This window comes from Pelobates fuscus, chromosome 9 (assembly GCF_036172605.1).
Source record: "Pelobates fuscus isolate aPelFus1 chromosome 9, aPelFus1.pri, whole genome shotgun sequence".
NCBI lineage: Eukaryota > Metazoa > Chordata > Amphibia > Anura > Pelobatidae > Pelobates > Pelobates fuscus.
Window position 1 is genome coordinate 148,239,419 of NC_086325.1, and position 27,820 is coordinate 148,267,238.

General features: G+C 42.1%; 1 protein-coding gene across 1 annotated transcript in view; it reads right to left on the reverse strand.

Moving 5' to 3' along the window:
* The window catches only part of ABCD1 (ATP binding cassette subfamily D member 1), a 62,417-nt gene that overhangs the window by 18,694 nt on the left and 15,903 nt on the right, over window positions 1-27,820 (reverse strand). The window contains exons 2-5 of the mRNA XM_063432721.1: window positions 21,927-22,107; window positions 21,016-21,158; window positions 19,248-19,416; window positions 5,365-5,459 (exon numbers count right to left, since the gene is read on the reverse strand). Of these exons, the coding sequence (XP_063288791.1) occupies window positions 5,365-5,459; window positions 19,248-19,416; window positions 21,016-21,158; window positions 21,927-22,107 (588 nt within the window). The remainder of the gene's footprint in view (window positions 1-5,364; window positions 5,460-19,247; window positions 19,417-21,015; window positions 21,159-21,926; window positions 22,108-27,820) is intronic.

Here is a 27,820-nt window from a genome sequence, read left to right on the forward strand (position 1 = left end):
GTTGACCTGTCCGATCAACTGATGCAGCCATATTTGATCATGAGAAAGACCAGGGCATGGTATAAAAAAGTGGGCATATACCTTTTGCAGATGGCAATCCACAATGCCTTTGTTATTTTTAAAAAGGCAAATGCTGGGCTGAAAAGCACTTTTCTTTCTTTCCAGTTTGAGCTAATTTCTAAGCTGCTAGAATGCCACACAAGGAGACCATCAGTGGAGCCTAGCAGAAGAATGGAGGCAGGTCACTTCTGCTTTAAGATTCCACCAACCCCTAAAAAACAAAACCCCCAGAAAAGGTGCAGGGTGTGTTACAAGAGGGGCGTAAGAGTTGAGACCAGCTATTACTGCCCTGATTGCGCCTCTCAGCCCGGCCTATGTATTGGCCATTGTTTTAAAATTTTTCACACCCAGGCCGAATAAGTAGACCAGTTTTGGGGTGTGATTTTTGGTTACCGAATCTTGGCTTTGTCTACCGTTTATCCTGTCTTCTCTGATCCTTGACCTCGGCTTGTCCTATCGTTGTTCCGTTTCTCTTTACTCCTTTGACCTCGGCTTGTACCTTGACAATTCTCTGCTTGTATAGCCCGGCCATTCTAAGGACCGGTATTACAAGTTTCTCTCTCTGTGTTCTCTCTCTTTGTGGTCTGTCTGTGTTTTGGTTTCGGAATCCATGACAGCTTTGCCCGGGACGCAGATAACTGTGTACTACCCCCGGATAAGTTTACCCCAACTATTCTGTATATGGGGGTATCATTGCACTAAGATGACATAGCTGAGCAACATATTAGGTGTTATACTGCCGTAGCACACATAAGGATAGCAAAATATACAGTAACATCTCCAAGTGTGTGTCAAAAAGGCAGAAAAAATGCTAATTGCAACTAGACTTGGTACAAACTAACAAAAAAATGATCCTACACTAAGGTTTAGAATATACCTTTTGAAATACCCTGGGGTGTCTACTTTAAGAAATGGTAGGCCTTTGTGGGGTAGTTTGAATTTAAAACATGCTAAGATGCTTGGAAATTACACATAGGCCCAGCGTCAAAATTCAAAGTTCGGTAAAAACTGATATGGCTTGGTCTCCTATATGGCACTGTAGCTTCACAAAATAGTCCCAAAGACATACAATAGGGGTGTCATTTTACTCAGAAGACTTAGCTGAACATAATTTGGGGGGTATGAACTTAGTGGCACATGTGAAATATACAAAATGCCCAGCACAAATGCAATCCATATGTAAAAAACGCACAAAATAATTTTATACCACATACTTTGGCATCTATTGGTGAAAAAATGGGGGCATGTTAAGGCACAATATGCACCTTATGAGATACCCTGGAGTGTCTACTTTTACAAATGGTAGGCCTTTGTGGGTTTTTTTTGAACAGTCAAACTGTTATAATACCCCAAATGGAAGCATAGGCTCATTAAATCCGTCTCTCAAAATTCTACTGTGAGTACTGAAAAGGACAGGTCTCCTATATGGCACTGTAGCTTCACGAACTAGTGCCAAAGACATACAATGGGGGTGTCATTTTACTCAGAAGACTTAGCTGAACATAATTTGGGGGGTTTGAACTTAGTGGCACATGTGAAATATACAAAATGCCCAGCACAAATGCAATCCATATGTAAAAAGTGCACAAAATTATTTTATACCACATACTTTGGCAACTATTGGTGAAAAAATGGGGGCATGTTAAGGCACAATATGCACCTTATGAGATACCCTGGAGTGTCTACTTTTACAAATGGTAGGCCTTTGTGGGGTTTTTTTGAACAGTCAAACTGTTATAATACCCCAAATGGAAGCATAGGCTCATTAAATCCGTCTCTCAAAATTCTACTGTGAGTACAGAAAAGGACAGGTCTCCTTTATGGCACTGTAGCTTCACGAACTAGTGCCAAAGACATACAATGGGGGTGTCATTTTACTCAGAAGACTTAGCTGAACATAATTTGGGGGGTTTGAACTTAGTGGCACATGTGAAATATACAAAATGCCCAGCACAAATGCAATCCATATGTAAAAAGTGCACAAAATTATTTTATACCACATACTTTGGCAACTATTGGTGAAAAAATGGGGGCATGTTAAGGCACAATATGCACCTTATGAGATACCCTGGAGTGTCTACTTTTACAAATGGTAGGCCTTTGTGGGTTTTTTTTGAACAGTCAAACTGTTATAATACCCCAAATGGAAGCATAGGCTCATTAAATCTGTCTCTCAAAATTCTACTGTGAGTACTGAAAAGGACAGGTCTCCTATATGGCACTGTAGCTTCACGAACTAGTGCCAAAGACATACAATGGGGGTGTCATTTTACTCAGAAGACTTAGCTGAACATAATTTGGGGGGTTTGAACTTAGTGGCACATGTGAAATATACAAAATGCCCAGCACAAATGAAATCCATATGTAAAAAATGCACAAAATTATTTTTTACCACATACTTTGGCATGTATTGGTAAAAAAATGGGGGCATGTTAAGGCACAATATGCACCTTATGAGATACCCTGGAGTGTCTACTTTTACAAATGGTAGGCCTTTGGGGTTTTTTTTCGAACAGTCAAACTGTTATAATACCCCAAATGGAAGCATAGGCTCATTAAATCCGTCTCTCAAAATTCTACTGTGAATACTGAAAAGGACAGGTCTCCTATATGGCACTGTAGCTTCACGAAATAGTGCCAAAGACATACAATGGGGGTACCGTTGTACTCAGCAGAAGTAACTGAACACATAATAAAACTTTGTACAGGAATAGCACACACCAACTTTACAAAATACACATGAGAAGTTCTTTGTTATAAGTTTGTGTGCGAAAACCCCCAAAAAACACAATTTTACTCCAATATTTAGCAGAGGTTGGCGGTAAAATGGCTACGTAGAAAGTGTCAAAACAACCTTAGGTAAATAGCCTGTGGTGTCTACTTTATATAAATATATACTTTTGTGTGGCAATTTTGTTTTCTTTTATGGCTATTAGGCTTACAAGACAAACATACCAAATTCTAAAATCGCTCCACATAAAAAGTGTATTTTACTCCTTGTGCTTTGTGACCTGTAACTACCAAAAAAAACTGAAAATCCCAGACACATTATATATTCTGTAATTCAGAACAACTAAATGAATTTATTTTTAATTACTTTCCTTAACCTGCACTAATTATGTACACATTATTATTGCAAAAACTGTAAAAAAAAACACAAAAATTCATTTTTTTGCATATTTCTGTATTTTTTTAATAATAAATAAGCATTTATATATATATGTGTTACATCAAATTAAAGCCCTTTTTGTCCTTTAAAAAACGGTATATAATATGTGTCGGTGCAATGAATAAGTAAAAAGCAAATTGCAGTTGAACGCAAATAGCAAAAAATGCAAAAAATGCCGTTGTCATTAAGTGAAAGACAAGCTTCTGAAGCTCTGTCCTTAAGGGGTTAAATGTGGATTTACCCCTGAAATGTAAACATTGCCGATTCAAAAAAACAAACAAAAAATGCAATGGTTTACACTTCAGGCAGAGCCACCATCAGGGGGAGTACAGCCAATACAGCGGTATGGGGCCTGGAGACAATACTCTCAATGTTTATAATATATATTATCCGGGAGATTCCAAGTACCACTTCTAGCTGTGTTTTCTCATGAGCTCTGCTTCTCAGAGCGTTGCTGCATGCCAGGCTTGTGAGAGAAGGAGAGAACCTGCTGATTGGCTGACGCATGGAGTTTCCCTGGCCCCCTCCTTACTATACCATCTGCTGTGGCACTGGACCAACAGGGAATCTAGTGTCCTTCTCCCTGGCCACAGGTAAGAGGCAGGGAGGGAGTTAACTACAAATTTAAAAAACTGCTCACCCATTCCCAACAGCCCCCTATCCAACGCCACAAATTAAACACACACATACACACAAACTAGCGCGCGCGCACACACATACACATTGAGATTAAGTGACCTATGTGACTTTAGTGGGGCTTTAATTACAATTAATTTTATTGTAACTACTCTAGAAACCCAATTCCTTAAAGAAATCAAAAAGATGACATCAAAATGTAGAGTCTACATATCATACAATGTTTGGGAGTCCCTATTCCTCACCCAAGAGGGGAACAGGGCAGCCAGTACTAGATACTTATTATACTTTGTTAAAACATTTAATTCATTGAAGAAGCAGCATTTCAGAATAGGTACTGCTTAAACAAACTTATCATTGTCAGACAATGTAAATAAATGCCATTTGTAAGGCCATGACTGTTGACAAGCGATAAGCAGAGATATGAAATGCTTTAATATAAATTTGTTCCATCACCAGCAGGCCTTTGGACATTTGACTTTGTCTCCTCACTATCACTACTCAATGGACATTGATCACACAACTGCAGATTATCAGGTTCCTTCCCTTAAAATTATTATTTAAAACAGAATTCCAAGTACATGTAGCAGCACTTTGCTTGGCATCAACAAGATCATATTGTAACTATCACCTACTTAGATAACGGTTTCTGCTGCATCAATAAATTCCGTGGCAAAGGTTTACATAAATTAGACTATTGGGCGCAATTGATGGCTTTAATCTTTCTATCTAGACAGTTATCAGAGGGGAAAAAAGGATAACACACAGAAATACTGATTGTGTTTATTGCACAGACAGGTCAGATTTAGGGAAGAGGTGCCAAAGGTTTTTACAGGTCAGCTGCTTATCGACGTGGCATATTTAAAACTCATAACAAGACTGGATTTTCAATGAATGTTTTGGTGCAGGGATTTCCAGTATAGGATCATAATATCCATTGTGTTGCGAGACAGATTAAAAAGGAGAAGTTCTTCAGCTTGGGTTTAGGATAATTGATAATTGTCGGCTTGGGACTCCAAACTGGATTCCATGCCATTTCACTTGATCTCCAATTTAATAACAGGGCCATTCCCACTGGCGTGGAGATCTAGCTGACACTGGGAACAGTTTATGGAAGGTGCTCTGCAGCATTTATTTGAACACATACCATTTTAAATTGAAGAACTGTAAATCTTACTGTTGGAGAATGTCACAAGAAGCAGAGCAACTGGATTATACAGACAGAATATTAAAATATTATACAAGACAAATATTTGGACAAGGTCATATGTTCAGGTAAAAGTTACAGAACTTGTAAGGCATACTGCATTTTATAACAGACAAGAATCTGCTGTTAGTATATTCCCATCCATGCATTTTGTGAAGAGCTTGGGATTTTAACCAATCAACAGATTCTCATGCTACCTAGTGGTTTTAGCCAATCAAAATCATCCTTTGTTTTCAATGACAATGGTTTATGAAAGTCTTTTACAGCCAACATAAAATCTCATCACACTTACCCGAATATTAAGGCTAGCAACCACAACATCACCTGTTGGAGTCACAATAGGAATATTCTCGCAAATTATACCATTCTCCACGTCCACAACTTTTCCTAAAAGGAAAAAAACCCAAAAACAATGAGAAACATACTCAAGGATTAATGGTCATTGTAAGCAAGAAACAAACTAGGACATTGTCCATACTGTTAAAAGAACACTGTAGCATTAGGAAAATGTATTCCTAACGCTATAATGTCCTGGTCACCATTAAAGGACCACTATAGTGCCAGGAAAACAAACTCGTTTTCCTGGCACTATAGGGTCATTAGGTCCACCCCACCCTCAGGGCCCCCATCCCACTGGGCTGAAGGGGTTAAAATCCCTTTAGCCACTAACCTTTATCCAGCCTCTCCTCCCCCTGCTGACGTCAGATCCAAATGCGCAAGCGCGGATTCAAACCGCCCACAGGAAAGCATTACGCAATGCTTTCCTATGGACGCCCAGCGTCTTCTCACTGTGATTTTCACAGTGAGAATCACGGAAGTGCCTCTAGCGGCTGTCAGTGAGACAGCCACTAGAGGCTGGATTAACCCTCAGTGAAACATATGCTATGTTTACAGCTGCAGGGTTAAAACTAGATGGAGCTGGCACCAAGACTGCTTCATTGAGCTGAAGTGGTCCTTTAATGTTAATCCCCCCACCATGCCATGCTACTCTGTCCACGGTCACCAAACCTCTTGATGATCTCAGCCAATCCAATGACACCTTCTAGATACACCACTAGAGGCATGTCAAACTCTGCAGTGAACAGCAATGTTTCACTTGCAGGGTTACAACTACAGAGGCATGGTACCCAGATCACTTCATTGAGAGAAGTGGTTTGGGTGCCTATAGTGTCACTTTAAATTACTGAATATTACATGTAGACTGGTGACTAATCTCTGTTACTTTATATTAGTCATGGCTACCTTTAGCTCTACCGATGTCTAAATTACCCTGTTCACAAAATCAGCCAGTCATGAGACTGGTGTAGCATCATGGGAAATTAAGTGCTAGTTTTGGCTTATTTGAGAATATAATTTGATGCCACAGATTTGTAATTATTAATGTTTGTGGTTAATCCTATTGTTATACAATGATGTAAAATACTGTAACATTGCATGGAAATGGATTCCTCCCCCCCCCCCCTGTCTAATATTTATAATATTTTAAGAGAACATACTTTAAACCAACAGAGCACAAAATGTAGACAAGGCAAATTAAAATCTTTTAGTAAGAAATTGGATTACCGTAATTTAAAAGTCTGAAATAAAGGTTAATTTTTAAATGTACTTCTGTTAATGTTGGTGGGATGTTGTTGGATTTGATCAGAAAGTTAGGATTGCAGTGTGTTGCAATGATGGGAGAATGATTCTTGTATCGAACATACAGGTCCGTAGGGTTTAAATTATAATGTTTGGCTCTATAAAAGATGTGGATAATTCAACTTAATTTGAAGTATCCTTCACCTCACAAGTGTTCTGAAGAACATATCGGGAACTCTGGAAATTGGCCAATACCTGAGAGTCCACAAATATTAACCCTTTAATAATGATGATGAAGGTTCTACATAGCAGCCAAATGGTTCCAACCATTATTTAAGGTATCAAGCAATGACTGCAAATAGTTAAGGTACAAACTGAGAGGAGTAGATATCTGTGTAGAAAAGAAAAATGTACATGCCGGATTGTTTTCTTGAAAAAAAAAAAAAAAAAATCAGGTCAGAAGAATTGTTGTTGGGAAAGAAATCATGGTTAAAGTGACAAGCAGATTAAGATAAAAGCAACAAAAACGTGTGACAGTGGGATATAAAAGTTACGTTTTCAGGGACAGCTTAATAACGTCAGAACCACTACAGCTTAGTGACTATCACACTGCAACTTCCTAGTGATGTAATGGGGCGGAATGGTTTCCCCCATTGTTTGTCATTCAAATCGGCCTTTTGTAGGAGCTGTGAGTGAGCATGAACCTGGCTACTTTCCTTCCTGGCTCAGAATGATGTACTCTAAACTTGATGAGATTAAAATTAAAGTATCGAAAACACGAGACATGTAAAAGATACTTTTTTTTAGCACCATAACTCTACACTTGGCTGTAAAGGTTACGGTGTTGAAGACTGGTCCTTTAGTTCCAGTTGATATTTGGAAAAGTTCTCCTTTCATACATGAATATGTAAACTAGTTCCCATCCCCACTTTGATGCCACTTGGATAGCAAGAGTCGCAAAAGTGTGTGAACCCCCATTCGCAGCAAGTTACTTTGCCACCACGATATCCAAAAATTTACAAAGAAGGGCTAAATTATTGAAATAGCGAGACTGTGGTTACTGCCATCCAGTTCTAGAAATAAGATTAAACAAAAAAAACCAAAAAAAAAAAAAAAACACACCCTGAAACAGAAGTGGTGATGCGAGTAGTTAAAAGGAAATATATATTGTATGTTTCAATAATATTTTATATATTTCAATAATATATGCAAGTTGTTTCTTTTGGTAGGTTAATAGTGGATACATTTGTTCATGGTGACAGGTGGCATCGCTTATTGCTTGAAAAATAATTAGAAAAATGCTTAAATAGTTCATGTAAAACATCATGTAGTGTGTAACTTAAAAAAATAAATAAAAAGATGATAGGAGTGTGATGAGGATTTCCAATCGATAAACCATCCAAAATAAGAAGCAAAATATATAGATAGATAGATATAAAGACAGACACCTTATAGATGTGATGCCCCGTCGACAAACAATCCAGCCTGCGGCAGAACCCGGGGACTGAGGCCTAGTTCTCAAGATGGCCACTCTACAGCCGGAAGCGCCTTCCTGTAGTTGAACTTGCCCGAAGACCCGCTTCTCTTACAACTTGAGCGCATCTGCGCAGCTTTTTAGGCCAAGATTTATGAAAGGGGACTCACCTCTACTCCTGCAAGTCGAGTCATGGCCCTCAAGGTCAGCCGCAAAAGAAGATGCAGCTTGAAAGGGTCGCTCCCACATCTCCTTGGTTGGTTACTGTGGAGGAGACGGCGCAAGAAGCCGCCAAAGCGGCACCTCATTATTCTGGCGACTACACATGCTGCAACCCGCCTCGAAACCAGGCTAACGAGCATGGGTGCAATCTCCACACACACTTACACATGGAGGCTTGCCACTCCTATTATCAGCTGTACGAGACATGCAGTCGGCTGGCACGAGTCCTGAATGCGGGTCAAGATGCCAGTCTTGTGAGAAAACTCTCGAGCTGTCTGGATGACTGGGCATGGTGGAAGCACCGGGATGGAGATAGGGACTCACCCTTGGTAGGAATTGGCTAACTCCTCCACACTCCCAGGTTATGACCTGAATATATCACCCATGGCCGCACACTACAATCTACCTGCATTTGTAAAACAGAGAAAGAGAGTAAGCGCTAAATAACAAAAAGGCAGCAACCCTATAAGGGAATCCCTCAAAAACCCTTAAGAGATAAGACAAAGGAAATAACAAAAAAAAAGGCTGCGCCAGGGGAAATCAATATATAAACGACAATTAGTGCCTGCTTTCTGCTGATACCCAGTGTTTTTTTTTTTTTTTTCTCCATCTTTATTTATAGTTATAGACTACCACCAGGGATTATTTATTTATTATTATTTTGTATAATATATTATTTATCATTAATTATTATTTTTCTCCTGTTTTCTCCTAGAAGGATGGATTCACACTATACCTATATGGTACCTATCTAGTATTGGTTATCCATATGTAGTTAATATACTATTATGATTTTATCCACCTATCTTTATGTATATTGTAGCGGAGGGCAATAGTAAAATCCCCGATATCCGCTGGTTACACAGGTACATCCACAGTCAGCGCTGAAAAGTAAGACAAGTTCCCCAATCCTCCCAATAACCGGACGAAACACAGTCTGGGAGTCAACTAACTTGCTTTATTCACAGACTTCCATATTTATGCAGTTCCCCATGCAAGGGGTTTCCTTACAGATTTTACAGGGGATTTCTCCCATCAGGCATTGTAATTATCCCAACAGGCATTGCTGCACGAGAGGGATACTCCCACTAAAATGGACGATTAAGTGGATTATCCCCTCGTGTAGCAAAACCGACAATTTATATAGAAATCCATATTTTATACAATTTTACTCGCTTTTAGACGAATGACCGTTCGGTAGATAGCTGGGGTCGGCGGGCACATTTAGTGAGAATACCGCTCCGATCCCAGCTAAACTAACCGAACGCCGCACCAAATACATTAAAACATTGAGTTCGGTTTAAAAGTACCGAACATCTATGGGGAACAGAATGTGCCGAACGCGGAACTCCCGAACGCTCTGGAAGTCCAGCGGTGTTCGGATCATTGAGTAGCCGTTTTCAGTTCCAGGCTCTCGAGGACCGAACACCGCTGCAGAGACAAAGGATCCAAGATGGCCGACCGCCGCATGGTCGGTAGCCGAACGACGGCCACCTAGGAGAGCCCTTAATTACCGATTGCAACATTGTTGCAATCGGTTAATTGGTGCCACACGGCTGGTGAGTGGGTGGTCTACCTGGGGAGCCCGCATTCGTATGGCGAACGGCCTGGATAACCGTGTTTCGTCAAACGAAAGGGGTTTGTATGCTGGCAGCGTATGGCTGCCAGCATGCGAACGGCCATAATACGATACATATACAGTTTAACATACACAGCATATATTCAGCCTACGGACAACCTTTAGTAACTACAGTCCAGAAGTGGCTAGGTTTGCCACAATGCTCCCCCAGAACCAAGCCGGCATACACAGTCTGATCCCAACGGATCGGCTTGGGGATGTCCGGAGGAGTACTCACAGATCACTTCTCGAGTTCAGTCTGTCTGGATAACCCGTCGGCGTTACCGTTTTGTTTTCCTGGGCGGTAATGGATGGTGAAGTCAAAAGGCTGCAGCGCCAAACTCCAGCGCAGCAGCCTGGCATTGTCCCCAGACACACGGTTCAGCCACACCAACGGGTTGTGATCTGTGAGTAAGGAAAAAGGTTGTCCATACAAATACGGCTGTAACTTTTTAAGGGCCCACACCACGGCCAGGCATTCTTTCTCAATGGCGGCGTAGCTCACTTCACGGGGCAACAACTTTCGGCTTAAGTAGGCTACGGGATGCTCTCCGCCATCGGCTCCCACTTGGCTCAGCACTGCCCCCAATCCAAACATTGAAGCGTCTGTGTGGACAAGAAATCTTTTAGTTGGATCAGGAGCAGTTAACACAGGAGCATTGGTCAGAGCTGTCTTGAGTTGTTGGAATGCCTGCTCACACTCTGGGGCCCAGACAACCAGTCGGGGAAGGTTCTTTTTGGTCAGGTCCGTCAGGGGTTTGGCCAGGGTGCTGTAGTCGGGAACAAATTTTCTATAATATCCGGCCGTCCCTAGGAACGCTAGCACTTGAGTCTTAGTCCTTGGGGTAGGCCACTTAGCTACGGCCTCAATCTTGGCTGGCTCGGGTCTCTGCTGCCCACACCCTACTCGGTGGCCCAGATACTGCACCTCGGCCATACCTATGTGGCACTTACTGGGCTTTAACGTTAACCCGGCTTCCCCAATACGGTCTAAGATCGCCTCTATATGGCGTAGGTGGTCTTCCCAGGTCTGGCTAAAGATGGCTATGTCATCTAAATAGGCACAGGCATACTCCTGGAAGCCGTCCAGTAGCCGATCTACCATCCGCTGAAAGGTAGCCGGGGCGTTTTTCATTCCGAAGGGCATGACCTTGAACTGGTACAGGCCAAACGGAGTGACAAACGCCGACTTGGGGATGGCGTCATCGGCTAGAGGAATTTGCCAGTATCCCTTACACAAGTCAATAGTAGTGAGATACTGACCCCGTGCCATCTTATCTAGCAGCTCGTCTATCCGGGGCATCGGGTATGCATCAGACACTGTTTTGTCATTCAGCCTCCGGTAGTCCACGCAGAATCGAGTGGTGCCGTCCTTTTTAGGCACCAGAACTACTGGCGATGCCCAGGGGCTATCGGAGGGTTCGATAACCCCTAGCTGTAGCATTTCGTCTAATTCGCCCTTCATATGGGTTCGGACTGATTCCGGAACCCTATATGGAGCCTGTCGCATAGGTAGCTGTCCAGGGGTTTCCACTCGGTGGGTGGCTAGCGGAGTGTACCCAGGTAAATTGGAGAAGGTAGCCCCTTTAGCTACAATCAGCGCTTGTACCTGGGCACGCTCGTGAGGGCTTAGCCGCTCCCCCAGCTGAACTCCCCGGGAGGGCTCTATCGGTTCCTCCGGTTCTAGCAAGTCAGGTAAGGGTAGATTCTCCTGATCTTCTAAGGCGGAGGCACAGATCGCCGTCACATCCTCTATCCTCTCATGGTAGGGTTTGAGCATGTTCCCGTGGAGCATGCGTCTCTTCCCTACCCCTGAGTAGGGGCCAATCACATAGGTAGTGTCGCATCGCTGCTCTACTACCTGGTATGGGCCCTGCCAGATGGCCTGCAGCTTGTCTGTGCGGACGGGTTTTAAAATTAAAACCTTCTGTCCCACCTGAAAGCTGCGGTCTCTGGCTCCTCTATCGTACCAGCGTCGCTGGCGTTGCTGCGCCGCCTGGAGGTTGTTGTGTACGGCCTGAGTTAACGCCTCCAAACGGTCTCTGAACTCCAGCACGTAGGATACGATAGGGGTCTCGTTAGTAGTACTCTCTCCCTCCCAGTGTTCCCTAATTAAGTTCAAGGGTCCTCGCACCCTCCTCCCAAACAATAGTTCAAACGGGGAGAATCCGGTCGACTCCTGGGGGACCTCTCTATACGCAAAGAGTAGGTGAGGTAAAAACCTCTCCCAGTCTTTGTGGGTCTCCCCGAACGTCCGAAGCATCTGCTTCAGCGTCCCGTTGAACCTCTCACATAGTCCATTGGACTGGGGGTGGTAGGCAGAATTGACTATTGGCTTAATGCCACATACCTTCCACATATGTTGGGTGACCTCGGCAGTAAACTGGGTGCCCCGGTCTGATATTATCTCTTGGGGAAACCCTACCCTGGAAAACACTTTCATCAAGGCTTCAGCTACGGTCTCAGCCTGAATGTTAGTGAGGGCCACAGCCTCGGGGTACCTGGTGGCGTAGTCCACTACTGTTAGAATGTACTTTTTGCCAGAGGGACTGGGTGTTGGCAGGGGCCCTACTATGTCCACAGCTACCCGGCTGAAGGGCTCGGCAATAATGGGTAGGGGGCATAACTTGGCCTTGTGGCGATCCCCCCGTTTACCTACTCGCTGGCAGACGTCGCAGGAGGTGCAATACTGGCGCACGTCCTGAGAAATCCCGGGCCAGAAGAACGCATGCGTTAAGCGATACCGGGTGCGGGTCATCCCTAGGTGTCCTGACAAGGGAATATCATGCGCGATCCTAAGCAGCTCCTGCCTATATTTCTGCGGTACCACTAACTGTTTATTGGTCAAGGTGACAGACCCCCCCACGTCTTTTGCCGTGCCACGGTATAATAACCCTTTCTCCCACGTGTATCGCTCCCCCTCTAGCCCTGCCTGGTCAGCTTGTGCCCTGTCCCTATATACTTGTAAGGTGGGGTCTGTCTGCACTTCGGTCACAAAGGTAGTCGGGGTATCCCAAGATATGGAAGTCGGGTGGGTTTTATGGTCTCTTACCTGAGCCTCAGAGTGTACCGGTGTAGCCATGGTGCGAGCCTGCTGCCGTGTAGTTACTGGATGGGCTTCCTGGTAGGGAGCCTGTGGAACAAAGGCAGAGGTCATCTGGCCTAAATCATTCCCTAGAACAACATCTGCCGGTAAGTTCTGCATTAGTCCCACTTCCACTGTCCCCTCTCCCGCACCCCAGTTCAAATGTACTTTCGCCGTGGGTAGTCGGTATACAGCTCCCCCGGCTACCCGAACGGCCACAGATCCGCCAGTATGCGTACCCTCAGATACCAAATGGGGTGCTATCAGGGTTAAGGTAGCTCCCGAATCCCGCAGTCCCTGAACCTCGTTCCCCTCAAGAGTTACCAGCTGCCAGTGATGCTGCCGGTTATCTGTGGCTCGGACCGACATCACCTCATGCAATATACCCAGGGGTTCCTCCGCATGAACACTCCACAACTCCTGAGTGGCTGGCTCCCTCTGGTAATGGTGAGCCGCCGCCCTGGGTATGGGGTTTGGACGTCCCTGATTCCAGGTGGGCTTGCCACGATTTTGTGTACATTCCCGGGCCATATGCCCCCATTGTTTACAGGAGTGGCACTGGATGTTGGCCCGCCCGTTGTATCTGGAAGGTGGAGGTACCTGTCTTTGCGAAGGACGGAACGGGGCGGCTGTGGGCGCTAGAGGTGGTGTAGCGCTAGGTAGTCCTGTGGGCCGGGAGTAGCTTTTGGCTACAGGCCCCTGGTGTCTCCGTGCATCGAAGTGTTGGTCAGCCAATCTAGCTGCTTCAGTTAGGGTAAGGGGTTTCCTGTCCCGCACCCATTCTTGTGTCTCCGGGGATAGTCCATTAAAAAACTGCTCCAGCAACATCAGCTGACGCAATTCCTCCATCGTGGTGGCTTTGCTGGCCTGTATCCACCCTTGGGAGGCTTGATCCAGTTTGTGTGCCCATTCTGCGTGCGAATCTCGCTCTGGTTTGCGTAAGTGTCGGAACTTGCGCCGGTATGCCTCTGGGGTAATGGCATACCTCTCCAAGATTGCGCGCTTTACTTTTTCATAATCTTTGCTGTCCTCACTAGGCACAGCACGGTAAGCTTCGGCTGCCCGACCTGCTAGCTTGCTTGCTCGCAGTTGCACCCATACTGTCCGCTCTAACTCATGTAGATCACACAGTCTTTCAAAGTCCTGCAAGTACCCATCGATCTCATCCTTTTCCTCGCAAAAAGCTTTGAAGGCCTGGTACGGGATCTTGGGCTTTACCGGGTTGTAGAGGGACCCTGTGTTGGACTCGGTTCGAGTCAAGGTGTGCTGCGGGCTGTGTGCCATTACATATTCCTGTACATTTGCCATCACCATATGCATCATGGCCTCCGATATAGGCTGCGGCAAAAATGCTAGCCTGGTCCTCATCTCTCTTTCATAGAGCCTTTCTTCCATGACTGCTGGGGGTGTAGCGCTGCGGGCTTGGTCTCCCTCCATCAGCTCGGCAATTATTACCGCCTTGGTTTTGCTGCTGGCTACTTTACCCCTGGCTTCCAGCAGTTCCTTTAATGTCTGTTTCTTTAGTTTAGAGTACTCCGTCCCCATTCACTTCGGCAGTCGGTTCTTTCGTTGGGTTCTGCTTGCCATTCCCTTTTCTCATTCGGCAGTTGCAATTTGCACGAATTGCGCTTTTCGGCTGTAAGTTCGGATCCCGTCGCTTGCCACCAATTGTAGCGGAGGGCAATAGTAAAATCCCCGATATCCGCTGGTTACACAGGTACATCCACAGTCAGCGCTGAAAAGTAAGACAAGTTCCCCAATCCTCCCAATAACCGGACGAAACACAGTCTGGGAGTCAACTAACTTGCTTTATTCACAGACTTCCATATTTATGCAGTTCCCCATGCAAGGGGTTTCCTTACAGATTTTACAGGGGATTTCTCCCATCAGGCATTGTAATTATCCCAACAGGCATTGCTGCACGAGAGGGATACTCCCACTAAAATGGACGATTAAGTGGATTATCCCCTCGTGTAGCAAAACCGACAATTTATATAGAAATCCATATTTTATACAATTTTACTCGCTTTTAGACGAATGACCGTTCGGTAGATAGCTGGGGTCGGCGGGCACATTTAGTGAGAATACCGCTCCGATCCCAGCTAAACTAACCGAACGCCGCACCAAATACATTAAAACATTGAGTTCGGTTTAAAAGTACCGAACATCTATGGGGAACAGAATGTCCCGAACGCTCTGGAAGTCCAGCGGTGTTCGGATCATTGAGTAGCCGTTTTCAGTTCCAGGCTCTCGAGGACCGAACACCGCTGCAGAGACAAAGGATCCAAGATGGCCGACCGCCGCATGGTCGGTAGCCGAACGACGGCCACCTAGGAGAGCCCTTAATTACCGATTGCAACATTGTTGCAATCGGTTAATTGGTGCCACACGGCTGGTGAGTGGGTGGTCTACCTGGGGAGCCCGCATTCGTATGGCGAACGGCCTGGATAACCGTGTTTCGTCAAACGAAAGGGGTTTGTATGCTGGCAGCGTATGGCTGCCAGCATGCGAACGGCCATAATACGATACATATACAGTTTAACATACACAGCATATATTCAGCCTACGGACAACCTTTAGTAACTACAGTCCAGAAGTGGCTAGGTTTGCCACATATATATAATTATGTCCAGCATTTTATGTCCAGCATTTTATCATCTCTAATTAATTCATTCTATATGTTACTTTCATTTGGAACATTCATATATTGCTTTTTTGTATTTTTGCATTTACCGGTCCTATGTATTTGTCTACATTTTATGAGATTTTATAAATATTGTTTTTACCCTAGTGGCAATGATTTGCATTATATATATATATATATATATATATATATATATATATATATGTATCATTTTATGCAGGTACAAATACTGTTTTTATTAGTATAGAATATATTGGTTTAAACACCTAAACGTATGATTGATAATCAGGCAATGTATATAAAGAAGAACTGAAGCACTAGACACTATTATGTCTCTGATGAAGTAGGGCCCATTCCCTACGAAACGCGTAAGACAGGCGTCCCAGCAACACACGGGATCAGACGCATGTACCAGCAGCACCACTAATCTCCACACGAAGGACCTGTTTCGAAAGTACCGCCACCGGAGGCATCTGTCCTGCACGTCCCCTGAAGTGAGGCTCCTGCTCGGGACGTGCTCACAGACACAAGCCATCCTCACCGGCAGCTGTATATTGAATCATCACAATCCGTATCCATCCTTAACAATCCGAAGGTCCTTGCTGTTATTTTTCTATGCATCAGTCTGGTAATGCACTTCTGAATCTAGTGTGACCTGTATTTTTATTATATTTACCTTTTTCCAAGTTATTTTAATATATTCAATAAACTGGCATTTTTTATATGAAGTGATCCAGTTTTATGCTTCAGTTTTCCAGCGATATATTGTTTCCATTTTTATTGCCTAAAGCTAACAGTTCCTTGTACTGTATAGCTTATTTGTTACTTCTATCTTTTACAAAGTATATTATTTGCAACAGGTATCATTTATCCCTCATGTTGTTTGGGATATAGACACCAGTTTCATACATATATTTGTTGGTCATCCAGCAGAGAATCTGGTCTCTCATTTTTACATTTATTTATATATATATATATATATATATATATATATATATATATATATATATATATATATCATTTTTTTCTATTTATCACCCCCCTATATAGCACTGCTTTGCATGTTTGCACATTCTTAAAGGATATTTAAAGGTATAGCAGCATTCTCTTTGTATTTTTGCACATTTAAAGGGATATTACGTTTATTTGAGATCTCCACTCATAGCACCTTTGTTCACATTTTTGCACATTTATAGGGATACTTTGTCTATTCCAGATTTAAAGGCATAGTACCACATATTTATATTTTTATATTTTTATTCTCTATTTAGTAGTATTTTAGCCATTAGTCACCGAGCCAGCTCCTGGTATTCCCACTCTTCTAGAGAGTTATTTTCCCTTGTTCTATATAGGTTTTTAGTGAATCCCTATCATTACCAGTTTTCGAGCAGCTTAGTGCTAGTCCGTCTCCCTCTCTCCTGTGTGGTACATTAGGTACACCAGAACCGTTCTACTTACATATATGTATGTCTTGCAACTTATTCATGGTTCTCTTATTTAGCATGCATGCAAATCCCTTTGTTTTACCCACATAGAACGGTGTTCTGGACGTTTTTCTTTCTGCAAATGCATCTAAACAAATAGCACATTACGCATGATAAATTTAATTCCTACAAAATGTGCAGTTCTAGCAACATGTCCTACTACATCGTTGTCATTTATCTTGTTTTGTGTACCTCTGTTGACATGTCAAAGAGATTGTGAATTCATCTCTGCATGAAAAAATTAAATTAAATAAAAAAAATTAAATAAGTGCTAAGGAAACTATCCCGAACACAGATTGCAAAAATTGCTCTAGTCTTTAAATTGCTCTGTAAACTAGTGTTCCTGTAGCCTAACAATGTAAACAAATTCAAGGCCAACATGGCATAAGTCTGTCTCCAGAGGATTCCTCATCTTAAAAAAAATGGAGAAATGACCTATTTTCCCTCAATGATGCCAAGTTCTCCCTCAGCCCGATTTTCATTGGCTGACATCATTCCATCACTGGAGGTGGTAGGATGTAAGGGAGGATGGACAGAGGAGAGGACAAGAGTGGCATGGAAGATCTTTGCCAACATTGGCTGTCAAATGCAAATATTGCACCGTATTTACATTAGCCAGTATGGCACTTTGTCCTGGGCTGGCCAATGACACTGCTAGAGGTGGAGGTAAACCACCAGAAGCAAAGGGGTTAATCCCAGTATGTGCTGCGTTTCAAAGCAAACCACCGCACATACAGACTCCAGCTCACTGAGGTAGTCATGGTGCATGGAGTAACTATTTAAAAATTGAGAGGGGGTTAATTTGAGAGAATATTTTTTTTATTTTCTTTGGAATGGAGTAGGATTCTTCCCTTCTTTGAGGCAGAAATGAAAAAAACAAAACAAAAAAAAACCTAATTTTGAATGTTGTTAACTATGCATAATATAATCAGGACAATAAAATGGATCAAAGATCAAAATATAGGGTTTATTAGAAGAAAGGCATGTAGAGTGTGCAAAGTCTTCGTGAATTACTGTCAAACTCCAGGTTACTCTAGAATGCTCGGCTATTAATAGAAGTTAAAAGTGTAATAGAAGTATCAATGACAGTAAAAAAAAAGTCACATACAATAAAACGTGAAAACAAAGCCTTGAAAGCTGAAAACTAAATAAAAAAATACATAGAGCGCTTGTTTAGAACACAATCACTATCCAAAAATGTCTTTGAAGGTAATGCCTCTGGACTTCAAATCATTATCAATTTAAAACCAGGCTTAACTTTACTGGTTACTGGTCAAGAGCGTTATGCTGAGATCACAAGTTAACAAAATGGAGATTTTACAGGCTTTGCAATTCCGCTGAAAATAGATCCCTATCGGCAATACCCGACATGCACGTTTTTCCCGTTTTTATAGTGCAGTAGTACTGATTGTTATTATCAGCATCTATATAGCACCAACATATTCCACAGTGCTCAACAATTATAGAATGGGGATATCTAAAAGCAAGTACCGTAATTGACATACAAAATGTAACATAGATAAGGGGGAGGGGTGGAACTACTGCATGTTTAATGGCACTGAGGTCTTTTAGAGTTTAGGGGCGCATTCTTGGCCACCCACCTGGGGAGGGAGAGCAGTGCGGGTCCCAGCAGAGGTGAGCCGAGATGAATTCTCAAAGGTTCTTTGCCATCTTGGTGCCGTACAAAATTCCAAACATGTGGAGAGTCTGTAAACTGTCTGAAATGCCCGTGTGCTGCATGGCATGTGTCTGTGTACTACACGGATTGTGTCTGAGCTGCAAATGTGGCAATTTTAGGTAGTCAGATGGTTAATTGTCAGGGAAATGTGGCTGTTAACATTGCGGAGGGAGAGGTAGAATTGGCACGGGATATAGGATCTATAGAGGTCTATAGAGTTGGTCATTTGGCTATGCCAAGTGGGGACATTTTTGAGGAAAAATATATTCATTGACTGGAGAGGTCAGGAGCATGCAAGCTGCTTTTAAAATGGGTTTTGAAAAGTCTCAGGAGTGTCCATTTCTCTTTAACATGTTTCTTGTTAAAACATTCATGATGCTTTTGGAATGTACCTTTAATCTCCAGGGGCCCCTCAATGCGTATGCCATGTCGGATCAACTCTCCATTCTTGGGATCAGCCTCTACCAGTTCTCCTGGGCGTTTGTAGACCCCTTTCTGCACATCTTCAAACACTTCAAACATGTCATGAACGCGTGCTGTGTAGCCTGCCAGCTCTGTCACCTGCCAATAACACATGATATGACATTTACACATCAGTGTCCATTTTAATAAGGTCACCATCTGAAAAGACCACTTTAAGAATAGAAAGATGTCATCACTTAGCAGTAAAAGTTCAGGTTATAATACTCAACTTAAATTCCTAGTCTGCAGTTTCTATTTCAGAATGATCTTTACCTTTGCAAAGGGCTTCATCTTCCGAGGGAGATGATTTACATGGTGAATAGGTATGACGCTTAACAAATAATGGTTCTGCTCACCATGGAAAATATTCTGTAGATAACTTTGTCAATGGCATTTCCAACAACATGGGAGTCTGGGAATCTCTGCAGAATTTGCAAAGACCCCCAAGATGTTGACATTGCCACTAGGGTTCCGGTGGCCATGGAAAGGGGAGTTCTACTTACCTGAACCAGTCCCTTGTGGGCGCAATCTTTTTCCGGCAGGCCCTTTTCAGTGCCAGGAGCAGGCGTCACTGCTGTACTCTCAAGCATGCGTAAGATTACAGCATGGAGGTCTATGGAGGATCCCGCAAGATCCTCAAAAGACAGAGCCAGTTCTATAGGGGATTGACATTTCTAGACGGCAAAAACTCTGCTCAATGTCTAGTAATGTCAGTAGGTTTGTCTTATGCTTTTAGTTACAAATAGATGAAAAAAACAACAACATCAACAAAAACTAGGACAGAGTAGGAAAGAGGTAAAGAAGAGGAAACAAATGGGAAAAGGTAAGTTTGGCGTGAAAGTGCTGCTTTAAACTAGTTAAGTTTCCAAAAGTAAAAATTATCAAAACGGAATTTGAGATTTGTTTCCAAATCGAATATTGTAGCTGAAAGTCTTCTTTTTGGTTGTCAGTTCACCACAACTCATTGAATAGCGAATACATCGTTCTGTAGGGATCCTATTGTGCTATCTTACTAAAGATACAGAACAATTAAACATTTTTATGAACAGGTTTTCTCAACTAAAGCAACCAAAAGTAAATATAACTTTACACCATCCCTGGAGTTTATTTACTAGACAAACAATAACCAGAATGTGACTGATTTATTGAAAAACGTTGAGGAATTATTCTTAAAATCATATCTACATTTGAGTGAACTTATTATTTCGATGCATTAACATAGATTGACCCAAAATAAATAATCTATGGTAGAATATAAGATCATGGTTGCATTCCCTAATTATTCAACTGAATTACAATAAACAAAATACACTTTTTAACAAGTCAGAAGTACAATTTCCATAGTATCAGTGTGGCAGCAGAGGGGCAGGCGGCTATGGGTGCTGGGGAGAGTATTACTTTTTCCAAAACATGTTCCAAAACAGGGGATGGTGTTTACAGTTATGACACTATAACCACTACAATGAGCTGTATATATTAGGGTGCACGTAAAATCACTTTAATAACCTACTCATCCCATCCTATAATACCAGTATATGTTTTTATCATCCAGCATTTAAGGTATAACTCCCGATCAAGTCAACCCATTATATGTTCCTGATCAATGAAAGGATATATATATATATATATATATATATATATATATATATATATATACACACACACACACACACATATATATATTTTACAACAACTGACCTCTTTATAAGATGACATTACTCTCTCGATGGCGTCGGCCGCAGCAGTCAGGAGGTTTCTCGCTGTGGTGAAGGCCTCTGCTCGTTCGCTTACCAGCTCCTCCTCCTTCATCTCCATGGCAGCTTTCTTTACCTCCGCAGAATCTTTTAAAGAGACACAACCGGTGAGGGACATAGTGAGGCTACAAGGCTAAGTTAATAGTCTGGTTATTTGCCAACCTCACAGTAACATTACCACTATTTTGGCTTTACAGTTACTGAACACAGGACAACAAGCCCTTTACTCGTCAATGTATTAATTTATTTTTTGCTCCAATAGTGAATCAGGAATACCCACTGTTTCTGCATTAAAGGGGAACTGTTACTTCTCTAAACTTCACACCACTGAATAGAATATAGAACATCATAAATAACTTTTGTTAAACTTTTTTCAAGAGATGGTTTCATATTAAAGATATAACAAGTTATATAGAAATCCAGTTCATACAAGGCAATCCCAAGGCACACATTGCTAATGTGGAGGAGACAGAATCATTGTTTCATTTCTCCTCTTCTCTGTATGCTTGCCCTATGCGGACTGCGAGGGACAAAGGACAGAGCTTCTAACAATGATGGACAGGAAGCACAGACAGATCCGGTTGCAGGATAAACAGGTGGAGATTTGTACAATTAATTTTATTAGCACAGCTCACAAATAAATCTGTGAGGGATAAGCCAACATAATATTAAAATATGAGGAAGTGACAGTTCCGCTTTAAATACCTTTATCTGAATCCTGTAAACAAAATAAAATTACTTCAATGGAAGGTAATGTGTGGTCAATTTTGAGACTCGACATTGACATTTTTTTGATTCCTATACTATAAGGAAGACTTTCTAAGTAATGTTACTTACTGTAGCCCCCCTACTTACCACTCTCAGAGTAGCCGGTGGCCGTTATAATTGGTACTGCTACCATAACCAGTCCAGATGCACTCCAGACGTACTTCATGAGAAACTGCTCAAGCATCACATACCAAAGCCTCTCTATCAGGATAAGGTTAATCTGAGAGGACAAGTCATTGTAGCACTGCTTCAGGAGGCTCATCTCCACCTATTGAAGGAATAAGAATGGGAAAGTTCAATAAAGTAACAATCTAACAAACAAAAATGGGAAACAAGACTGGTCAACATAAGCAGAAAAGTGTGATTCCAAATGAGCAAATTAACAAGTAATCTTAATATAACTTTTGGATCTTAATGTCATATCAATAATTAAACTCATTATATAGGTCAAGTGTGACCTGTAGGTGTGCTGCTGGATGTTCTTTCCATAAGTTAATCTTCTGAATGCTCCAAAACATGACTCATGATAAAAGACCCAAAGGAATCTGAAGATCTGTGCTCAATGCACTGTAGTGGTTCTGATGCCAGGAGTCCCCAGGTGCCTCTCCTCAGTTTCAGGTCTCCCTTTTACCTTTATGTACATTTTTTTTTTATGAATGGTTAGCTGATTGGCTTAAAGAGTCAGCTGACCACTCTAGCCAGTTTGTGGCGCAAATGCCCAGGCGCTTCCTGTAACTCAGATTCTGAAGTCTGATGTAGCCTGGGGGACCTGGAAATCATATGCACTTAGTCAATGCCTCTCTAGGAGGAGATGCTGACTGGCACGCAATGGCGTTTTGCCGCGCATGTTCGATTGTCTAACAATGCTTTCCTAAGCATTGGATTGGCTGAGAACATCAAACTTGATGATCTCAGGCAAGTGGGTAGAGCATGGGCAGGACCAAACGCGACTGAACCAGCATTGAGCTGGAAAAAGGTAAGTAAATCAACTTTTTAACTGGAGGCAATCATGTTCGGTTACAATTCTTGACACAATAGTGTTCCTTTAACAAGATGACTTGTGTCAAACATGTTTGCAAGATATTTTCACCGCTACGATTCTCTATTGTATGATTATTGCCCTTCTATACTACCATTAGGCTATCACTTTCTAGGTCAGGAACCCGTGGTACCTCTGTTCCCCTATAATAGTTGCAGAGAACTGTGTTTCCGCATGTCTTACTATGAAGGGAGGAGCACGGTTTGCTAACCATGACATCATATACAAGTTGGGTTAGTTCTGTCCACTCACCACAGATAGGACAGGACGAAGAACAAAAGTCTGTCCTTTTTCCCCCCGCCCCTCTACGGCAAATGCAAAGATGACTCCCTGGGAGTAGCCCTTTTAGTGACCACGGGTCTGACGTAAACTCTCTCCATGATGATATGATAGTGGAACATGGTGTGCTATGTACGTACAATATATGTATTTTAAAATGATATATCGGTCATGGGTATGAGCTCAGTCATCACAATTTAACAAGGTTACTAAAGAACAAGGAGGTCACTTGACTTTATACAACGTGACAAAGAGTGACTAATAGGTTCATTATTTCATCTGTCTTAGCAGCTCATTAGCATAAACCATAAATGCCATGGACTGTTTTAGTGAAATGCCTTTGCAGTTCCTCATATTCATGCATATTTCTCTTACAAAACAATAAATATTTATAGCACCATTGTAAAACACACAACAGAGCCTATTACAAGAGCAAAAGACAAAAGTAACAATATACTGTAGTTGCATATGCAAGGAAGAACTCACAGTACATTACTTATTTCAACAGAGGTAGAATGAAGGCATTGAGAAGATACCAGGTAATAATAAAAGAAAAAAAGTTAAAACACTACACAAATTTTTTTTTCCAGTTGACCTGTTGATTAACAGAAACATCTTTATTTCCAGATTCATTTTCATTATTCCAAACATCTTGACCACTTCTGGTTTTCAATGTGTCCATGGAGTAAGCAGTCTTTGTGTGCAGCACTTTGGCTAGAATCGCTGCCTATACAGAACAATCTGAACTTTTTGTGGAGTGGTCTGGTTACACTCCCCAGGACATGGGACTCTGATCTATGCTGCCTACTGTTAATTCTGTGCACAAATGAAGTCTCTCGTCAGCACGCACTCTACCCTGAAGATGGATTAGCATGCCTGCAAGAAGTCCTCTCCTTCCATCTACCATTCCCTCCCAGTCTCCCTACATTGTCTGTATTTTTATTTATTTTTTTAAATATCCACCTAACACTCCCACCCTCCCCTCCTCGGCTCAGAGCGTATGCATGCAGTCTGGGCCTAGAGATCAGTCCAATCCAATGCTTCTCTATGAAAAGCATTCAAGTGGACCTCTGAGAGGGAAGCAGTGACGTGGTGTGACAACAGACGGGGCTTGAAAAGCACGAAAAAAAACCAAAAACACTATCTCCTGATGCTAGATTCTAGATAGGCTAATTCTTATATCACAGGTTTTTCAGTCAGCATAATAGGTGGGGAGTTACTGCTGCCCAAGAGGTCATTATAAATCAGCAAAAATAATTAAAGTAACCCTTTAATTTATTTTACCTAGCTTTTATAATAGGTTAAAAATAATACGTACAAATAATTGTATACAAAAGTATATAAGATTAAAAACAATAAAAAAGTAAGCAAGGCTTTCACAGAGTGAATAATGTAAAGTCAGATTTAAAGGACCACTCTAGGCACCCAGACGACTTCAGCTTAATGAAGGGGTCTGGGTGCCAGGTACCTCTAGGATTAACCCTTTTTTTTATAAACATAGCAGTTTCAGAGAAATCCTCTAGTGGCTGTCTCATTGACAGCCGCTAGAGGCGCTTGCGTGCTTCTCACTGTGAAAATCACAGTGAGAGCACGCAAGCGTCCATAGGAAAGCATTGTAAATGCTTTCCTATGCGACCGGCTGAATGCGAGCGCGGCTCCTGCCGCGCATGCGCATTCAGCCGATGACGTCGCGATCAAGATGGAGAGGAGGAGGAAAGCTCCCCGCCCGGCGCTGGAAAAAGAGGTAAGTTTAACCCCTTCCTCTCTCCAGAGCCTGGCGGGAGGGGGTCCCTGAGGGTGGGGGCACCCTCAGGGTACTCTAGTGCCAGGAAAACGAGTATGTTTTCCTGGCACTAGAGTGGTCCTTTAACCAACCACTTAACTAACCAAAAGGTGATCCATTTGAATACCTGCCAGCTCGAGTTGTTTTGGGCTGTTTGTTGGAGGTTACCTTCTCTAGGTAAGCTAAATCTTGTGTGCCCAAACACTTTACAGAGAATGATCAATCCTGCCAAACATAACAGAACTCATTGCATATTCATGTGCTGTTACAGTGTGCTACTCATGAACAGGATTGGGAGAAAGCGTATCATTGACAAATCTCTCACTGGAGCCATGTCTCCAAACCTTTACCTCCCAACATTGGGATGCAAGTCTTAAGTACAGGTTTAGTGAATATCTGTTAGCGGGAGTGCTTTAGAGGTTTGAGGTGTTCCTTTAAGAGCTTTTTATAGTCTTGGGCCAAAAAAATTAATTATTGAGTCACAGTGGTTTTCCCTTACAGACCAGTGCGATCACTGAAAGTGGAAACGGCTACTCAATCTGCAAGTAAGAGTTTTAACGTGATCATGAGATTTTTAGCAGAAGAAAAGCCATTGCAATTCTGCTTACAGTTGACAGAACTTTGCAGTTTTTCTTTTCTCAAATGGACCAGGAACTTCTCTACAGACAATAACGCCTATTCGTTCTTGTAGAAGAAATCACATCAAAATTTGTTCTGATGCCCCGAACGGAGTCCAGAGTCACATTCAAAGTAAAAGGTTCTCGGTAGTGAAAAAAGAACGGTTACTTCTCTGATAATGATAGCACTAGCTAGAACATTAAAAAAAATCCCCCCAATGTAATTCTGCATTATAATTATAGATAATATTTTTAGGCTTACCCCCCCCTCCTCCCCCACCAGAAAAAGGAATTTTTGGGTTTCTAAACTACTGCAAATATTCCCCCCCCCCATGTAAAAATTGGGGCACCTATGGACGCGCCAGTGATTCCAAGTGAATTTCAAATATTAGCACAAAATAGCCGCTATGTTGTGTGTGTGTGTGTGTGTATATATAGATATATATAGATATAGATATATAAAAAAAGAAAAGAAACCTTGCACTCCAACTTACTCAGTTGCAGACCCGGTGCTCGATTGCACTAAATAGATATAGCCAGAAAAAATCAGCACTCCCAGGATTTGTATTCTGTCCTGATGAAAGTTCCCGAGCAGAACTGAAACGTTGACCGTTGGAATAAAGACTGATGTTCATTTTTTGATACAAATCCTGGGAGTGCTGATTTTTCCTGGGAGTGCTGATATATATATTACAAAATATTCTGCTCTCTTAGATACCACTGAACACAACTTATAGGAATCAAAACAATAATAATTATTCTTAAAATGACCCATTAAAGAAGTAATGTTTTTAGGCCGTGACTGTTTCTTTAATGTAATCTTTGCTCGATAAGCAAGTCACTTCCTTTCTATGATTTAGAAACCAGAAAGCAGCTCCACCAGACGTAGACATTAGTTAAAGAAATAATTAGAATTTTAGGATTAAGTTGCAGTTCCGGAACTACGGTATATGGATGGTGGATTTGCGGTGGGGAGAGTCACGCTCTTATTGACTTGCTTTGCATATTAACCCATTTGTTGCTGGAAGAGAGGCCATACCATGTTGCACTAGCACATTTAGCAGTCTATTTCAGGCCTCTCAGCTACGAATGGCAGAGAGTAACGTCCTATAGTAACCTTTCCCCTAGTGCCTGAAGACTGAAAGCTGCTCGGAGATTACAGTCTGAAAAACACCAACAACTATCAACTCAATAAAGCAAAACAAGCTGCTTTGCAAAACCGCTACAAAAAAATAAATTAAAAAAATACACTTGTAGAATGAAATGATACAAAAAAAGCATGCAAAACAGACTACAAACAAACAAATTAAATAAACAAACAAACACTTGCTGACTGTCATTAGCTATAAATGAACAACTAAAGGAACTTTATCGCACTAGGAATACAAACGTGAATGATAGTTTGCTATATACTTTCAGGGCTCACTGCACAGGTCTCTATCCTGCTGGCATGCCTCCTTGGCTGAGATCATCAATCCATAGGAGAGCAGTGGAAGGCTAGTGCGCATGCACAGCAAAACAACTTGCCGTGCCAATCAGATGGTCCCATAGAGAGATCTGATTGAAATAGCTGAGTTTTACTATTTCGGCAGGAGTGGCTGCCAGAGTGACAACAACTGGAGGCATTTGCAATGAAGGTCGTTTTTACTTGCAGGGCTGAAATGACAGGGACATTGAGATGAAGTGATCCGGGTACCTACTGTGTCCCTTTCAAGCATAGCAATTGCCTAATTTAACCTACTATCTTAAATAGTACTTTGTCCAAACGACACACGTAGGTCCGATTCCTACAGGTGTTAAAATTATTTTCTAGTGCAAAGTAAACTTCAGTGACCATTTTGGGGGTTATATAATTCCTAAAATGCCAGCAACACATGATATGCACAGCAATGGGCACTTAGTCCAGAGCCATCACAGCAGCAGACAACAGTAAATAAAGTCTGATCCAACATGGCCTCTCAGCCAGATTAAATAAACTGCCATTTAAAATGCATTTATTGATTTTTTTAAAAATAAATATACACCATTAATAAAAAAAAAACAACCAGTTTCATTAAATGTAATTAACTGTAAAAGAAAAAAAAAAAAGAAAAAAAAAAGGTGAAAATCCTTTACTTTTTGCCACTGACTAAATACCCCAAGGCAAATCATTTCTTACACAAGCTCAAGCATTGATGCCAACCCCAAACGTGGAGCTCTTTAGTACTGGATCTCAGTATCCCCCACAGGCTGCCCAATATCATTAATTCTGTGCTACTCTCCC